The sequence below is a fragment of the Seriola aureovittata genome, chromosome 19, assembly GCF_021018895.1.
Source record: "Seriola aureovittata isolate HTS-2021-v1 ecotype China chromosome 19, ASM2101889v1, whole genome shotgun sequence".
In the NCBI taxonomy this organism is placed as follows: domain Eukaryota; kingdom Metazoa; phylum Chordata; class Actinopteri; order Carangiformes; family Carangidae; genus Seriola; species Seriola aureovittata.
The window spans coordinates 443,293-461,818 of NC_079382.1; the positions used below are offsets into that span (position 1 = coordinate 443,293).

The following is an 18,526-nucleotide window of genomic DNA, read 5'->3' on the forward strand; positions in this document are numbered from 1 at the left end:
AATTTGGGTTTGAAACCATCAGTGTGAGGTTATTTTGGCCAGTCGTGACAGCTTCAAAAGGCTTTTTGAGGGACACCTGCAGTGACTGAGGTCAGTGTCAGGATAAGTCTCTACAACATGAATGAAATGGAAAGTAACGTCCTTTGTACAGATTTAAATGTGAGTTGAAGTACACGCACCAAGCAGCAGGCACATTAAAAATTTTTCCAGGTATTTTCTAGTTGTGATTATTATCACAATTAAGTTATCAATTTTTGATGTAAAGAAATTATGACAAACACAATTCAATCATAAGATTCCTTCAAGGCATGTTATAGATGTATATAAAATACTTTTCTTTGAATAATAATGTGTCTGATATAGTTTTTACACAAAAAAAGTGTGTCTTGTTAAAATCCTTAAAATGACATCCAAGCCTAAATTAAAATTAATTTAATTAAATTCCATAATCAAAGAAATATTCATGTCACCCTAAAAGTTTAATAGAAGGACACAATATGTCTCCTACTTCACTGAACAGTCCATTCTCAATGTATGTGCACTGGAGGCTTCGAGTTTCCAAATCACACTTGTGTAAGTTGAATACCGGACCACAACTGACTTCTAAACTATTTGTGATGTCACAAATCATCATAGCAGATGAATGGGAAAGCAGCTTTTGAGTATCAAAGGCAGGGTTTTTAAGACCTGCACCCACCCTGCACGAGTTTGAACTGAATGTTCAAAAGAGAGTGACAAAAGAGACTTTCAGCCTGTCAGGGTCTCAGCTAATGGCTATTACATTTGCAGGAAATTACCAAAGTTTGAATTGAAATAAAAAGTGAGAGCTCTGCCACTTGTATCATGTCCTACTGCATCTGCCATCCACACAGCCGTGACCCTCTCTGTGTGCTCACCCATGATGCTGGCCTTGCCCAGGTTGGTAATAGACTCTCCGTAGTGCCGACGAGCCTGTGGGGGGGAGGTGCAGGGGCTGGGGATGCTTTCTGAGTCTGAGACGGACGCTGTCTCCTTTGGGGGGTTTATCAGTGTGGGCCGGATCTGATCATACGGTGTTGGGCTGGTGGTGTTATACCTGCACATCACATCCACATCAAGCTCAGGTCACTGACTCTAGTCCTCATTCTGTCTGAAGCTGTGACTTAGTTTATACCAGCTCATTATACCATTACTTTTACTGTAAACTGATAACAGAGAGAAAGAGGACAACATCACAGCCTCTACTGATCTGCTAAATTCATAGGAAATCGTATACAAATAGCACATTATGTCTCATATAAAACCAAAACACATACCAGTGGATTTGAACAGGTGCAATGTTGCTGTAGTGTTTTAAGATGAGAGGCTCCAATCTGTATGCCTGAAAAGAGGATAAACACTTGATGAGGGTATTTTTCTTTTTGTAATTTGAGTATAATGTAACTGTCAGCATGTCCTTCAGTTTTCATTATTTTGTAGTATAATAGAAAATTCCCACAGAGCTGCATCCAAATGTGACATGAATGAAACACACATCTCTGGGTAGTGGCTCTCACCACAGGGTCTGTGGGATGGAATATGTTGAAGAGGCGTTTGCAGATAGTTGTGGGGAGGATGTGGTCCTGCACACTGTTGTTTCCAGGCCGGATCCCTCGCAGTGCCAGGAACACAGCCAGAGGAGAGCCCATGCAGAAGAAATTTTCCACCTGCAGCACAGAGAGTGGGGTAGATCCAACTTGAGAAAACGACTGAGACCCCCACCCCAAATCTTCTGAGGACAGTTATTAATTTGAATAAAGTCTGTGATTGCTTCATGGATTTCAACTCATTCTCCACTCAAGCTACTATAAAACAAAGAGTGGGAACAACTGAAACCAATGAGTGGAAAATAAAAACAGACGGGAAGGTCTGCATCACTACCACCTGCTCAGGAGGTGTTGAAAAGTAATTATTTACACCACAGTAAGAAATGAAACCCTCTGTTAAGTACTCTGCAGCAGTCTGTGTCCATACTGTGTGATTGTGATGCTTCTAGGGACAGAGAAGAGAAGGTTCGTTGTTAAAATCAGAAGGTCCATAGTTAGTTCAGGTGTGTAGTTAGAATTGGAAGATCTGTAGTTTAAATCAGATTGTCTGTAGTTAGAATGAGAAGGTCTGTATTTAGAATCAGGAGGTATGTAGTTGACATCAGAAGGTATGTAATTAGAATCAGAAGGTCTGCAGTTAGTTCAGGTCTGTAGTTAGAATTGGAAGATCTGTAGTTTAAATCAGAGGGTCTGTAGTTAGAATCAGGAGGTCTGTAATTAGACTCAGAGGGTGTGTAGTTAGAATCAGAAGGTCTGTAGTTTGAATAAGAAGGTCTGTAGTTAGAATCAGAAGGTCTGTAGTTGAAATGAGAAGGTCTGTGGTTAGTTCAGGTCTGCAGTTAGAATGAGAAGATCTGTAGTATGACTCAGAGTGTGTAGTTAAAATCAAAAGGTCTGTTGTTGAACTCAGAAGGACTGTTGTTGAAATAAGAAGCTCTTCAGTTAGAACCACAATGTCTGCTGTTTAAATCAAAAGGTCTGCAGTTTAAATCAGAAGGTCTGTAGATAGAAACGCAGGGTCTCTAGTTAGAATCAGAGGATTTTTACATAAAATCAGAAGGTCTGTAATTTAAATCAGAAGATCGGCAGTTGGAACCAGAATGGCTGTAGTTTAAATCAGAAGGTCTGTAGTTAGAATCGGAAGGTCTGTAGTTAGAATCAAAAAGGCTATAGTTAAAACCCAGAATGGCTGTTGTTTAAATAAAGAAGGTCTGCAGTCATAATCAGAAGGTTTGCAGTTTAAATCAGAAAGTCTGCAGTTTAAATCAAAAGGTCTGCAGTTTAAATGAGAAGGTCTGTAGTTACAATACGAAGGTCTGTAGTTACAATACGAAGGTCTGCAGTTTAAATCACAAGGTTTGCTGTTGAGCTCAGAAAGTATGTTGTTTAAATCAGAAGATCTGTGGTTAGAACCAGAAAGTGTGTAGTTAAAACCAGAAAGTCTGCAATTGGAACCAGAATGTCTGTAGTTAGAATCAGAAGGTCTGTACTTTAAATCAGAAGATTGTAGTTGGAACCAGAATGTCTGTAGTTAGAATCAAGGGTCTACAGATTAAATCGGAAGATCTGTAGTTGGAACCAGAATGGCTGTAGTTTAAATAAGAAGGTCTGCAGTTAGAATCAGAAGGTTTGTAGTTTAAATCTGAAGGTCTGTAGTTAGAATCAGAAGGTCTGCAGTTTAAATCAGAAGGTTAGGCTTGTTGGTTAACTCAGAAGGTCTGTTATGGAAATCAGAAGATCTGTAGTTAGAACCAGAATGTCTGTAGTTTAAATCAGAAGGTCTGTAGTTAGAATCAAAAGGTTTGTAGTTTAAATCAGAAGGTCTGTAGTTAGAATCTGAAAGTGTGTAGGTAGAATTAGAAGGTCTGTAATTTAAATCAGAAGGTCTGTAATTGAAAACAAAAGGTCCACGTTAGATCAGGTCAGTAGTTAGAATCACATCTACAACATGTGCCGGTGATACAGTAGAATTCAACTTTTCAGCATTACCTTGAATCTCAAGGCTGGCACTGCGACACATGACGAGGTCTGTAGTCCCTGGAACTGATCCTCCAGGTCCCTTAGCCTGTTCGGATGATACACAGAAATTAAAATCATTAATTACTAGGTGTCAATTAAAAAAAATATTCAAATATGGCACAATTTGGAGTCAAGAATGAACTCATTAGATATTGGTGGTCAAAGGTCACTGTGACCTCACAAAACATATTTCTGGCCATAACTGATGAATTAATGTACTAATTATGGCACAATTTAACTCAAATGTCTATAAGGATAAAACGAAGTGTTCACATTTTATATCCAAAAGGTCAAAGGTCAACTTCACCATGACATCATAATGTTCTGCAAAACACTTCTGGTCATTATTCAACACTGTAACTCAGGAAGGAGAGACTGTGTTCATATTTCATGTAACTTGGCTGGTTAGTGGAGTAAACAACCACAAGGAGGTGATTCAAGTTTAGAAAGAGAATCTGAGAGATTGTTTTGAGCCTCAATATTCTTCTTCACTAACACATTCACCTGTTCACTCCTCATATTGACATACAACTCCACCTTAATCTAATGGACACTCTCACGTCTGCCAAAGAAATGAGTGTACAGTTACTTGTGAACCCCTACGCCTCAGGCACCATGTTCACACAGTTCTGTTAATACTGATAGAAATTATAATTGTTCCAATGGTTTGATTGGAGGTGAACTTCGTCCACTCCAGGTTCTGAAAACTAGTAAATCTTACCTCTGCTTATATATCAGTCACTTAAACCTTCAGGTGCATTTTATGCCACAACACAGATGGAATCAAACTCCACACCTGTTCCAGAATAGTATCATGCAGTACCTGAGGTGTGTGAGTCTCAGCTGCTCCTGAAGGTGGCGCTCTTCGTCACTCGGCCAGCGGACCTTCGTCTCCTCTGGGTCTGGCGCTTCTTGGTGATGGAAGCGAACGGGGTCCCAGCCTGTCATGATGTCGAAGGTGATGACGCAACCCAGTGAGTGCGACACTATCGACACTTTCCCGTTCTTCTCAAAGTCTGGATTCCGCGAGCAGAAGAGTGAGTACAGACGATTCAGCTCCAGAGTCAGACCCCTGGTAATCTACACACACACACACACAAAGACACACAACAACAACACACATACACACACGGTGGGGTACTTGCCATTTTGAATTGTGTTAATAAGACGTAATAAGTCATGTCTGCTGCCTCAGAGTCTCCATCATTCATCTGTTATTTCACAGCCATAATTCAGAGCTACAACCATGTGGAATTAAAACATCTTAGTCAGGATTAAGGATTCGGAGTTGATTCAGATTCATGAGACTATTGCTCCCAAACCAGCACTAGCACCATAGCTGTGAGGAGTCAGAGCGAGGCGCCACCTCAGGCTGGGTGTGTAGTGCCAGGCTCACCTCGTCTCTGTACAGGGGGCTGGTGTAGTACATGATGTCCATGGCGCTGCTGTTCAGCATATCTCTGAGACCTCGCACTTTGTCTGGAGTGATGGAGTCCACTGTGTCTGCAGGACAATACAGAAAATACACCAACACAACCGTCTGTTTCTTCTTCTGATAAAACACCGACTCTGAAGTACAGACTTCACATGGGCTCAGTTTCCCACAATCCTCCACCTCTCAACTTCCTGCCTGAACTCAGTATTTCCAGTGTCATTATTAACCTGGTGATCGGGCGTCTCGGCTGTGCCCTGTGACTTGATTTGATCCAGTGGGAGCTGGTTCCAGCTGGTTCCAGCAGGGGGCAGCACAGTGGCTGAAAGACATTTCACACTGTTTATCTTAAACACAGCAGGGCTCCACCAAGTGACCATCTGCTGCAGATTTTAGAGAACTTAGTTTATTTTTTATAAAGCTGGCACATTTCAGAAATATATTTAGGGCCCAGACTATGTAGAAACTAGTAGACAAAAAGTCAACTCTGTATCTGACTGGAAGCCAGTCAGACCTGAGAACTGGAATAACATGCTCTCTTTTCTTAGTTTTAGTCAGAACCCAGCAGCAGCATCTGAATAAGTTGCAGCTGTCTAATAGTCTTATTTGGTGAACCAGTGAGGACAGCATTGCCGTAATCAGCTCTGGAAGATATAATATAAAAGGGATGAACAAGTTTTGCTAAGTTTTGGTAAGACACAGTCTCTGACCCTAGCTGTTTCTGAGATGCCAAAACACAAATTTAGTTAAAGCTATTATGTGGTCACTAAAACTAAGATCCCCAACCATGATCACACCCAGATGTTTAACATGGGTTGAAGTCTTTGATGCTCTAGACTCCAGGTAGGCACTAAGTTACAACCTTTCTTCTTTGTTCCCAAATAGAATGGGGCTGAAATCATTTGGTGAAAGATCTAAAAATAAATCTTTGTCGTCTGTGTAGCTATGATAAATCACCCTGTGCTTTTGGAAGATATGCCCAAGAGGGAGCAAAGAAAAAGAAAGGACCAGGGAACAGTTGCAAAAAGCATCTTAAATTAAGATTTTTCCAAAATGTACAATTTAAGGTTTCCTTAAAATGTTCACTTAAGTATTTAAGGATTTCTCCTTATCTTAGTTTATGCTTAAGGGATCACTTAAAGTCAGTTAAGCTGTTGCACAGAAGACCTTCCTGACCAAACTAAGGAAATAAAAAACGTAAGTTACCTCTGACTCTGTCTTAACTGCAACATGTCTGATTTTATGGTGATAAATGAAGAGGATGAACATGTCAACAAGAGCTTTCCACAATCAGAAGAACCTGATGGACCCTCAAAGAGAGGAATTGATTTTGCTCTATAGATTTGATCAGCAGTCAGTTCATGATTTGTCCGACTGTTTAGAGCTCATCACTACACTTTTCTCAGCTGTGCTCGCCAGCTCCTTTACAGTTAATGATGCTGGTGTGGTTTTATGCCAAGGGATCTTTCCAGTCAATTATTGGTGAAGTATTTTATGTCCATCGATCAGCTGTGTGCTGTGTCATTCACCGAGTGTCAGGTGCTCTGACTATCTGCTGAACACTGTGGTGAAGTTTCCATCAAAACAATAGGAGGATGAGAGGGTGACACAATTCTTTAATTCACGTTCACACTGCTAAAAGAATGTGGTCTAAGTGATCCGATCTCAAATGCGTCCTCAATGTGTCTAGGGTGTGTTCACACCTGAACTTATGATCAAATCACCTTGCGTGTGTCTGGTTTTACCTGACACTGAATGCAGCTGTTTTAAAGGATGAAGAGGTGGGTCAGTGTGTGCTTAAGTGTAGCATACCTCCATCCAGAGCCAGCTTTGACCTCCACTCCACAGGAAGGAACTCGACGTGCTCTGTGGTGCGATCAGAGAAGTGCTTCTCCTCCATCTTCCTGGCAGCGTCTCTCATCCTGCACACCAGCCAAGATAAAACAGTTCAACAATGATTGTGGTTCCAGTCAGCTCTATGTGTTCCCACTGCAAACCTGCATATCTCACATGCTGGTGTTCCTGATTATGCGGCCTTGGTCCATCTTCTGGCCGATGCCATGCACCACGAAAACAATATGTGTGGTTTCAGGTGGGGTGTCCTCAGGTGCCGCCTCCTCCACGTACCCCCGATGGAGACGTGTCCCGCTGCTGGAGGCTGAGGAGACCAGAGAGAACATTACTAGCCAGCACGCCATGTGCTAACTAAAGTGGCCAAACTTCACTTTTTTCTGAAACCATCTACATCAGCAAGCAAATCATGTAACTGTACATATGACCCCTTATATTCCAATGGGTCAATACAGGCCCACGATGCACAGAACAACCCTTTAGAGCTCAGTGTGTAATGACTGTGAGAAAATCTACACCTGAGTCTGTTGTATGTAGTCCTGCATCAATAAATAAATGGTCAGTTCACCCAAATGACACAACTACAGATTTCCCCTCCTCCCTCCTTCTGAACCTCCAACCAGTGCAGAGGAGGAGATGACAGTAAAATTACATTTAAAATACCAAACAGCTCAGGGCTGCTCTGCTGTGGGTGCTGAGGAGATGAAATATGATGATGAGGGAAGCTGAGGATGAAGGCAGCAGCTTGTTATACTGATGTTAGGACTCTGAGACTGTGCTACATAAAAATAGCTGTTTATTTATTACTGTTTGTAGTTTGGGTGAACTGACCCTTTAAAGGCATTTGTCAGCTCAGACAGACATGTTTCAGCTGTTAGTATTATTATATATTGTATTCTATTATATTAATGTGTGATGTGACATTTTTCCACATGCCTTTAGAGAAGCCCAGTTTCTGCGTGACGGTGCGTGCGATCTTGGAGGTGGTGGCGTCGCTGTACAGGTACACCTCATCCACACTGTGCCAGTCCACGTGACTCCTGCTCAGCTTCAGACTGTGGACGGCTGGGAGACAGTCACACTGTGATTAACAGGGACACACTCAAGACGGCATAATTACTTCACCATTCCCCATCAGAGTGTATAGTGTGTGTATGTGTGTGTGTGAAAGTCCAGTTCACTACAGTCCACTGATTTAGACTGTACACACACTCAGGTGAGCATCCTGTTGGTACAGCCACACTCAGCTAGAATAAAATTACCTGACTTGTTTTGTGGCCTTGTTCTCAATGGCAGTTAAACACACACACACACACACACACACACACACACACACACACACACACACACGGTTACTCTTTGTCTGTCACACACAGACACCTTTCTGGGTCTCTTCCATTCCTTACCATCCTTGCTGTCCACTGTGGTGGTCACTGCCTCCATCTCGTAGGTGTCCCTCATCTGTTGCCCCCGAAAACGAGCGAGGTGCTCCAGCTCGATGAGGTCACTCTCATCCTCCTCCAGGGGCAGCCACGTCCCATCAATGAACCACTGACCCCTCATCACAGGAATACGGTCTTGTTCTAAGGGACAATTAACATCAAGGATAAGGAGATAAACACAGTGAACACACTCTGCTGTGTGTGTGTGTGTGTGTGTGTGTGTGTGTGTGTGTGTGTGTGTGTGTGTGTCACAAACACAAATTTCATTTCATGTTCATAGAACATAATTTGATTACTTGGATCAATCAACAAAACATTAATTGGCAACATTTTCATAATCAGATAATGGTTTAGTTTACTTTTGTGAAGCAGAGCTAGATGAAGTGAGGGAACTACAAGTGTCACCATCAGTGATGTATGTGTTATCTTGGCCTTTAATGAATCTATGTGGACATGGTTGATCAGTCAGTCAGTGGTTTAGAAACAGCTTCTCCTCCTGTTCCTCTGCCTCAAGTCTGAAAGTATGAAATATTGGTGCATTAAACTATGAATGGAAAAAAAACCAAATACATCATTGATGAAAAGTGTTTCAGTTTTTCTACATCAACTGTTATGTGACCAAGTGTATATTCATGTATTGAGAACATCTTTGCGTAATAATGACTGTGCTGTATCTGCTGTCTAGTGGGGCTTGCAGTGTTGTTACTAGTAACAGTCCAGAGTCTGGTGGTGGTCCAGCTTGGTGTGACTGAAGCAGGTCTACCAGTACAGGACCAGGTCTGCTTCTAACAGTGTTCTGTAGCAGTAAAGCTGGTGTTAGCAGCAGGGTGATGCTAATTGTGCTAATAAAACGATGATTATCATTGAGGACATGAATGTTGCTCACGGTTCCAGTAAACGGGGTAGCACTCCTTCTCTCGGATATCCACCTCGTAGAGCCCCCCTCTGACACACACTGCCTCCACGATGATGCTGGTGTCGTCCAGGTCCTTCGTCTCCTCTGACATCGAGCGCCGCTGCCCTCCTCCCCGCTGTGATGACGGCTCCGCCCGAACACTAACACTGTCAACGGCCCCGCTCTCCGGCTGGACGTCGCCGGACCTGGCAGCCTCTCTCCCCTCGGCCTCGGTGGGATCGACGGGGCGTTTGACCTTGTCGGGGTTTTGCTCGCAGAATCTCCGATAGAGGATCTCGATTTTTAGCGAGTCGTGTCCGACGAATGGCTTCCACGTCCGCTTGTCCTCTTTGTAAAACCACCGGACCTCCTCTGGTCCCAATTCCGTCACGATGTCCCCGCGGTGCCGGGAACTATTGGACCGTATGCGCTTCTTGGTTGTGACGTTCCCGTCACTCTCGGTGTAGTTTGGCTCGATGTCCAGATACGATGAGCCCGAGTATTCCTCCCCAGCCAGGCCCAGCATCATGCCATCCTGGGGCAGTAGTGGCAGGTGTCTGTCCAAGCCGGGCTGCGCCGGGTCCGGGTCCCCGACAGCAGCACTGTCTGGCAGCAGATTGTCGTCGTAGCCAGACACGAACACATCGTTTGCCATGTCCCACTCGCTGCTGCTGACAGAGTTGTTCTCCGAGCTCTGCTGGCGGACAGTCGGTTTCTCCGTCATGTTGCTCACGGTCCGGCGATGCCCCCACCGTCAAACTGTTACATCGGATTAACGGGTTCTTCCTCCACAGCTGCTAACATCTGTATGCCCAACTGTTCTGATTCCTACTATATTCCTCAACATTATAGCTACAAATAAAACATAATTCTAGACCGTTTAAACTGCACATGAAGCTGATGTGTCCCCGCCAGGACACAACGCCGTCCCCGGTTTTCGTGATGACTGCTGGGATGCTCAATGAAATATACTAGCTAGGATGTAATCTCAGCTGCTCTGCGCTGTCGGGTCAACTTCCTGTTCAAACATTCAAAATAAACTCCACATCCACGAGTATGGACCATGGCGAATTTAAAAAAATATTACAATACAATGCAAAGCACACACATATAGAATAGAGAAAAGTATATATTGTATGGAAATACAATATGTCCACGCAGGTTTTACTCGTATTTTTCAGAGCACAGCAACATGACCGCTCTTTCAAGTTCACTTCTCCAGACGGGTTTTTATTTTGAAATTGGCCTGTTCACCGCAGCTTGACTCTTTTATTTCTTAGCCTAAACACGATACGAACTGAATTCAGTCAGGAAAATATATCAAAATCAAAATGTTCGCCTAAAGCGGTTCTCCAGTTTGTTGGAATTTAAAAATATGTAAAATATTTCAAATAAACCCAGTGTTTGTCGTGTACTTGTACCTTTTAGGCCACCGTAGTTGTATCTGAGGATTCGTGTTATGGCCGCCATGGAGCGAGTTTACCAGGACACTTTTTAATAAACTGCTCACTCTCGGAACAGATCATGTGAAATGGCAGCCGTCTTCCTGGTGACCCTGTATGAGTACTCCCCACTGTTTTACATAAGTGTGGTTTCTCTGTGTTTCCTTGTTACAGCTGCCATGGTGCTCGGCTGGTAAGTTACATTTAGCCAAGTTAGCTTAGCCACAGCCCCTGCAGCAGTCGCAGCAGCCTGATTTCATACATTAAACTGCTTTTCCTCGCCGTTTTGTCATAATGACCCTATAAAGTAAGAGCAGGGATGTCATCAGCAGCCAGTGTTCTATCATGTGGGATTAATGAGCTGAATCATTAACGGGCTTCGAAATGAACCGTCAAGCATTATTCTCTGCTTATCACTAAAGTACATTCGGGTTCAGATACAATGATTGAACATGAATTATGTTTCTATTAAAAAATAAAATGATGTTGCTGTGAATTGTCTGGGCTACAGAGGTGACCACTGCACACAGCAGCAGCAGAGACATGCACTGTGGGTCTACCGTGATGAATCCTTTTGTTTTATTTTGGTATCAGTCCTATTTACAAGACTAAACCAGACTTTATATTGGGACTATTGATAAATTGTGGATCGATCAACATGGTTAGCCTATGAGACATCACGTGCAGAGGGTTTAGGAATATGCCCCACTACACTTAGTGGCAGCCGCTCCCTCACTTTGAATGTGGTGTAAAGTTGACAGAGGTCCACACACCAGATCTCACAACACTGGAACACAGCTGCTGTGAAGAAGATCAGATCAGTGAAGTCAGTGGGTCTGATAAACAGAAGATAAAGATGACTGAGGGAGAAGAGAGTGATGCAGAACATTTGTACACTGTCTCTGTCCCTCAGGTTTGGCTTTGATGTCCCAGTGATTCTTCGCAGCTCTGATGAGACAGAGTCTGCCCTACCAACCCCTGAGAAGCAAATGGTTCAGGTGATCAATCCCTTCGCCCTGGAGTTGGGCTCTAGAGCGGCATCTGTCACAGGTGAGAACAGTTATCCTCAGTGATAGGAGGGTGGAGTTAGCCCAACCTGGAGTTAAAGTGTGGGGATGTGTCATCATCTCCGCTGTTTCAGTGTACAACTGACTGTAAATGAATCGGTACAATGTAAAGCCACAGTAAGTGTTGCTCAGTTCACTACAGACATCATATCTGTTCTGTGTCTGTTGTGGAGTTGGACACGCTCAGGTGATCACTTGAAAATCGCTAATGAACCAGTTGAACAGCTGTAAATATGTAGGGTTGTGAAACCCAGTCTGTATATAATATCCATCATTACCATCAGTCGTACCCTCATTCTTTACGTCCCAGCCACAGTGACATGAGCAAACGTACCCTTTCAGATGGCACATCAGTGAGGCTTTGCTGCCTTGAGCCCTGTGTCCTGAGCTGTTTCTGGGGCTGTGAGGTCAGCGCCCTGCAGGGAGCACTGCAGACTCACCAGCACAGCTCGAGGCTCAGGACCCCCCAGGATTTCCAGGAGGCCCTGCACCTGCACTACCACCACTACCAGAGCTTCCAGTATCCTTTACTTGCCAAACAAAGTATCACGGGAAAGCAGTTTATCTGAGAATATCCCCTGTTCTCACCTTCTCCATGAACGCCCTTTCTTTTTTAACATATTGAATCTTTTTCATCTTGTTTTCTTTTTGTCCTAAACAGTGTCTCTGAGTACATTATTATTACCTTACAGGGTCAGTTCATCTTCTTCTGTTTTCTCCATGCAGACGAGCACATGGCTGATTTTCTGTTCTTGAAATATCCTGAGGAGATGTCATGCTCATGTTTGGCCAGGGCTGTGGGAACAGGACTGTGGTCAAAAAGTATTTTTTTATAGGAAGGTTCAAACTGAGTGAAATGAGCTGAAGTACCTGAGCAACAACCATGATCACAACTGGTCCACTTCTCTAAGTGATGAGGAAAGGAGCTTCAGTGCTTCCTATCTTATTTCCTTTGCATAGGAAACACTGGACCTTCCTTTATGAGAGGAAAGGCGAAATGCTGCGCCAGAATTCCTGCAGCAGCAACATTTAAAGTGATGCACCATTGTAGTTTCACCACAGCAGAGCCACATAAATGTAGAAACATAAGAACAACTGCTTTATGTTTGTGACACAATCCAGAACATGAAAATCCTTTTCTGATCGATTGAAGCCCAAATCCATAAATGTAGATTAATTCTCTTTAAATCAGTCAGGAGTCGTCATGAAGAACAAGCAGATTGAATTTATAGTTAACAATATCATCATCATAACTAATTACTATAGTCTATACATAAATGTTGTTTCACTAAATCCTCTCTCATTGTGTAAAACACTAAAAATGAATTTTCTCTACTAAACAATTCCTATGACAGAAAACTATATCCTTCTGTCTGAATATAATTTATTCTGATCTCTTGTTCAGTTCCTTATTTCGATTTAATTAATTTAAACTTTCTATATTTGTATATTCATTTCATTTTTTCTTATTTCAGTCCTGTTTGTTGTGTTTTGTGGTTAGGAAAGAAGGATTTATCCTCCATGAGTTATAAATAAAGTTAGTTAAAAAAAAAATGGTGTCAGTGCAGTCAGATTCTTTTCCCAAGTCCTTATGAATTCTCCTTCACATATTTGACCTCATGACGTTTTCCATCAAGGGTCGAGGAGAAGTAGTTAGAGAGGAGATTATTTTGACTTTTCCACTGCAGCCCAGGTCCCCAGTGTGTGTTGGTGTAACAGTCTTGGAGGTTTTGTGGTGGATGTTTCCTTAATAATGTTGACACAGTACTACTATAGCAACAGCAGTGCTGTCATATTATTACAGTGACATTCTCCTGATGGCTGAGACCTTCATTTGTTTGGCTGACATTTATTGCTCCTAAAATAGCTACTTGGTTAGCCTCTTTGACCCCGCCCACCCAGTGTCAGCAGTGAAGACAGCGAAGAACGCCACACACAGATTCCTGCTGAACACGGGATCACAGACTTTGGACGGATGCCAAGGGAACGCTACCCTCTTGTGGCTGTGCTGACGCTGGCGGAGCCAGAAGCTAGAGACACATACAACATTGTGAGTCAATCTGAGTGTCTGATTGTTGTTGAGTCAGATGAGAATGAAGAAGTGTGATTGTGTACAGAGGTGCCAAAGCATCATCAGGGAAAACAGTCACGTCTGTGTACTGACTCCAGCCCACACGTGTTCCATCCCAGTCAGGTCTCAGTCATCTTCATCAGCAGTTTGACCTGTCGTGGCTGCGGAGTCAAATGATCACACTCCCATCAGCATCTCATCAAGACTGAAACTACAGCTTGAGTCCCATCTCACTCATCGTCTGTGGAAAGATCCCCCAGCACAACAAGCAGAGAGGAAGTCATTGTGCTGTCTTTCTTTTTTCAGGTGGCCAGTGTGACAGTTATTCATGTTCCTGATGCCAAATACAGCCTCTCTGCACGTCTTCTCTTTCAGTACCTTCTCACCTCACAGGGGAACATGTACGAGTTAAAGGTAGGACATGTCCTGCCTTTTCTCTCACAGTCAGAATTTGTGGTTAGGTGGAGGAGAGAGTGGGTTTAGCCAGGTAACTGCACAGAGTGGGGCAGCTCAGCAGTCATGAACTGTGGCTCTGAAGGGCTCTACACATTAGGACTGGTTCACATGTTGTCTACTAGTCTTCATACAGATAACAGTCATAGGCCCATATTACACTGAAGGCTTTACTGGCTCTTGTTCATACTGTGAGCTGATTCCTGATTAGATGTGTTTCTCTGTAAGTGATGGGGGACCAGATCCACAGTCTGACTGTAGATAATGAGGCTTCAGTCTGAGTTTGACAAATCAGAGCCTCTTCAAGTCCCTCAGTGTTTCATCTTCACTTCACTGCAGCTCAGAGGGAGGACAGAACTAAAAAGACTGTGACCCCTGAAGCCTGGTTTGTCTTTAGCTCAAATGTGAAATGCAGGACCAGGACTGTGGACCTTCTCCTCTTGTCACGCTGACCAGATTGGTTCAGATGAATTCATTTGGTTTCTGCTGCTGTGAAAACTGTCAGTGAACTCCAAACAGGCAAGGCATTCAGAAGCTAATGACCCTCTATGAAATCCATCTGCTGAGGCAACTGTGGTCAATAATGAGCTTTGCGGTGTCTCTCACCTTCTAATCAGCCATCAGCCTATAACTGATCTGTGGAACATTTGTAAATGACTTATTAACCATTAGTAAAGCCATTAATTAGCACATTAGCACAACTTTTCTAATGGACTGAGCTGATCTTTCAGAGTTTCACGGCTAATTATTTCATTTTCTTTGCACTGCAAATTCAGAAAACATCTTCATCAGTTCAAATTCACAACACGACAATGTTTCACAGTAAAAAGTGATGAACCTGGTTGGGACGCACTTGTTGTTCAAACTGTGACTTTTGAAGTTAAAAGGATTGAATAACAAGTTTAAGTTATTTTTAGACTTTGTTCAGAGAGCGAGAGGCACAAGGGGCCATGGGTTGGAAAGAACGCCTTCATGGTATCCCCCCACTCCCGTGCTTGTGTCCCCTGGAAACACCTCCGTTGTGTTGTGAGTATTTGCAGCATGTGTTGTCAAATCGATGATGTTTTCTGAATTTGCAGCGCGTTTGTGTCTTTGCATGTGCAGTGCGTTGAGCTCTGAGGGCCACATGTTCAGATTCAGATAAAGGAGTGAATATCTGAAGTCTTGCTTGTTTCCAGCCCAGTATATCCTACTACACACACCCTCTCTATGTTCTCAGTTTGTATTCATGCTGAATAAACAGTGAACAGATGAATATCCACTAAAACTGTTCAGTGTGCAGGTCAGACCTAAACAGACAGCAGAATCTAACACTGAGTTAAAACTGTGTGCGTCCATCACACTCACCATGGTCATTCAATTAGACTTCAACAGTCCAGTCCATCAGTGATGCAACCTGAGAGAGACAGCAAACACTCTTCTTCTTTTTCACTATAAGAATGTTTTTAACTCTGGGCCTCTGATGGACACATATTCCAGTGATTTAGGGGACTATATGAGGGACAGATTTAAAATGTGCGACAGAGGCTGAGGTATCCTTTAGTCCATCATGTGGGTCAGGCTCCAAAAAAGCTGGATGCTACATTTCCCATAATACCACTGGAAGGCGTCTTTTCATTAGACTCTGTCTGTTAACTGTGCAATCCAGGCTTCCTGTTCTAATATCAGAGTCTGACCTGAGGTAACCTTGATGAAATCACAATGACATTACGGTTATGTTTGAGTTGTAGTCGTGTGTCACAGCTCTGCCTCCTGTCTCTTGCAGCCTCTCTTTATGTCAGCTGACAGCGGGGGGGTTTCTTGGCCTCCTGACTCGGAGCAGAGCTCCACACCCGGTGAAGCTGCCGAGGAGACCCGCAGAGAGGAGCAGAGTCCGGTGCTGGAGGAGGATGAGAGCTGGTCGGAGGGGGTGGGCAGAGACTGCGTGGTTTGTCAGAACGCAGCAGTGAACAGGGTGCTGCTGCCCTGCAGACACGCCTGTGTGTGTGACAGCTGTGCGTCACACTTCCAGCACTGCCCCATCTGCAGGGCCTTTGTCCTGGAGTCCTTCACCTTGATGCAGGGACCAGCTGCAGAGCATTGAATTCACACTGACCCAGTGAATGTCATGTTATATATAACATGCAGCAGCTCAGTCATCACTGCTGAAAATGCCCTGCAGCTCCCTGACTCCATCTGGATGGTGGAGTGATTTTACATCCAGCTTCCATGGATAGAACCATTCATCTGGACTGTAGAGATGTAGCATCTGTAACATCAGCTGCAGACAACACAAACTGCACAGTCATAAAACCACCGAATCAGAGCAGTGTGGATGCTGATGCTGTTTAACAGGGACCTGAGATCTGTAACAGCTCTGCTGCATGGCAGGTAGACAGTCATAAATGCACCATTTCATGTAGTGTGGCTATATCTATGCAAACACAAAAATATTAAACTGTTCTTAAAACCGTTTAGGACACCTACATGGTGTACATTGTTTCAGCACAAACTCAGCTATAATAATGACTCCTCAGTTTAACAAAGTATAAAGTTGACAAAATACAAAAAAGTTATATAGGCACCAAAGAAAACTTACAAACAATGAGTGATAATCTCGGAAAATATTACTATAGAGCAGATATATAGAATATTACTATAGAGAAAAAGATATTGTTTCCCAATTTATACACACAAATACAACAGAAAAATGTAAGAATTATAACTGTAATTAAGTTTATTTACATGAAAAGTGATTTTATTTAATTTCATTTCTATGCCTGTTTCATTGAAAGTTGATGTTAAATATTAATAATTTACAGTTTAAAGAATTTCTCTCATTTCAATGTTTTATGGCCCACTGATATAAATGAGATATTGTGTGAAAGTTCTACATCTACACTTTTCTCAGCTTGTCCCTTGATTATATGGAGACGAGTTATGTTACTATTAAGTAATCAGGCTCGGTGTATCCAGACTACATTAACCGGACTCAGTGCAAATGAAGGTGACTGTAAACTGTAGAAAAATTGCTCCTGTTGTAATGAGTGAGGACACACCAGCAGCTGTGAGCCTGGGGACTGACTGGCATCCAGCAGAAGGCACCACACTGGAGACCATGGTGATGGTGCATGTGGGTCTTCAGACAGACTGTAGTTGTGTATTTTGTGTCTTTATTGTGTGCATGCTGATTGAGCATAAGTGAAGAGTGTGAGTTGTTTGTGTGAAGAACAGCTGAACATTGATAAAATTACAATTAATTAAATAAAATTGATTGTAATGACCCCATGACATTTTCTTTAGCACCACCAACCATGTTGGAGCTCTATGTTAGTTCCTCTGAGGCCTGTACTACGAAGCAAGTTCAACATATCCAGGATAACTTTTAGTTATCTGGGTTAACTGAACTTAACATTGGCTGTCCTGGATAACCTGTACTATCAACTGGCTCAGCTAACCCTGGGTTTACCTATCCAGTTACGGGCGCGTTCATGTGAAAGAGGCGCAGTTATTAATTGTAAGCAACAACGCCTGAACCATGAATGAAGTACTTAATATGATATGAGAAGAGACGCTGATACTTGACGGTAAATTATTATAATTGTTATAGCAACGTCCAAAAGTGATATTCAAATTGAAATGTAAACAATGACTGGAATAAAGAAATATTATTTCCTTGTCTAGATATAATTTCTATTAAAGTCAGACTAAATATATAATGTAAATAAGTGCATGAATTATCATTACGTTTGAGTATTTTCTCTCTTGTCTAACGAACAAACTGTTCTGAACATGAGATGCAGATAAAACAGTTAAAGTTAATGTCAGAGACTTGCTGCTGCAGAGAGGAGAGAAAGCAAAGAGAAGTAGTTGATGTCTGATGAGAAAGACTGAAATGTTCATTTATAATCATGGAAATAATTAACAGTGTGTGGCTAATTTTTCTAAACAAAGACCTCATGTTATTCTGACCTGCAGTGATGAAAAAGAGAGTAAAAGCTTCATCACGGTCGGGAATCCTGTCGGATTAAAGAATATTTGTTCAATTGAAATGAAGCTGTAATAGTTATTATATAGGCTTTTTATTTAGGCTTTTTATTTAGGCTGTGTATTTAGCGATAAACTCTCAATGCATTTTTTTTTAGAAGCTTTGTTTTAAAACCAGAGTGGACACATGGAAAACTATTCGACTGATTTCATATTTACTGCTCCCTATTATTGATCACTTTATTGTGAACTCTTTTGTCCCTGTCAGGATCCTGTAGGAATGATGAATCTGTTTTTCCAGTAATTTGATTGGTCAGTAGTTC

The 18,526-nt window shown here is 42.6% G+C and overlaps 2 protein-coding genes across 4 annotated transcripts in view; one reads left to right on the forward strand and one right to left on the reverse strand.

Annotated features, from left to right (window-relative positions):
* Positions 1-10,271, reverse strand: part of ddhd1b (DDHD domain containing 1b) — a 32,298-nt gene extending 22,027 nt beyond the window's left edge. The window contains exons 1-11 of the mRNA XM_056405203.1: positions 9,196-10,271; positions 8,274-8,450; positions 7,804-7,932; positions 7,027-7,174; positions 6,829-6,938; positions 4,981-5,087; positions 4,408-4,664; positions 3,555-3,630; positions 1,536-1,685; positions 1,296-1,360; positions 897-1,075 (exon numbers count right to left, since the gene is read on the reverse strand). Coding sequence (XP_056261178.1) covers positions 897-1,075; positions 1,296-1,360; positions 1,536-1,685; positions 3,555-3,630; positions 4,408-4,664; positions 4,981-5,087; positions 6,829-6,938; positions 7,027-7,174; positions 7,804-7,932; positions 8,274-8,450; positions 9,196-9,928 — 2,131 coding nt within the window. The 5' untranslated portion in view covers positions 9,929-10,271. The remainder of the gene's footprint in view (positions 1-896; positions 1,076-1,295; positions 1,361-1,535; positions 1,686-3,554; positions 3,631-4,407; positions 4,665-4,980; positions 5,088-6,828; positions 6,939-7,026; positions 7,175-7,803; positions 7,933-8,273; positions 8,451-9,195) is intronic.
* A 305-nt stretch (positions 10,272-10,576) lies between these two features.
* cgrrf1 (cell growth regulator with ring finger domain 1) lies at positions 10,577-17,500 on the forward strand. 3 transcript variants are annotated; one of them, XM_056405207.1, is made up of 6 exons: positions 10,577-10,761; positions 11,560-11,696; positions 12,056-12,233; positions 13,616-13,763; positions 14,091-14,198; positions 16,003-17,500. In XM_056405207.1, exons 1-6 carry the CDS (start codon positions 10,736-10,738, stop codon positions 16,318-16,320), a joined length of 915 nt encoding a protein of 304 aa, XP_056261182.1. In that variant the 5' UTR covers positions 10,577-10,735; the 3' UTR covers positions 16,321-17,500. The 3 variants fall into 3 exon arrangements, with proteins under 3 accessions (XP_056261182.1, XP_056261180.1, XP_056261181.1); XM_056405205.1 differs by having other exon boundaries at positions 10,578-10,839; XM_056405206.1 differs by having other exon boundaries at positions 10,578-10,839; positions 13,622-13,763.
* The last annotated feature ends 1,026 nt before the right edge of the window (positions 17,501-18,526 follow it).

Excerpts from the sequence above, each read along its gene's own strand:
- cgrrf1 (XM_056405205.1), top strand. The coding sequence starts at position 10,736 with ATGGCAGCCGTCTTCCTGGTGACCCTGTATGAGTACTCCCCACTGTTT. Across the intron at positions 12,234-13,615 it reads CACCACTACCAGAGCTTCCA|TGTCAGCAGTGAAGACAGCG; the intron begins GTATCCTTTACT and ends CCGCCCACCCAG. Across the intron at positions 13,764-14,090 it reads CTAGAGACACATACAACATT|GTGGCCAGTGTGACAGTTAT; the intron begins GTGAGTCAATCT and ends TTCTTTTTTCAG.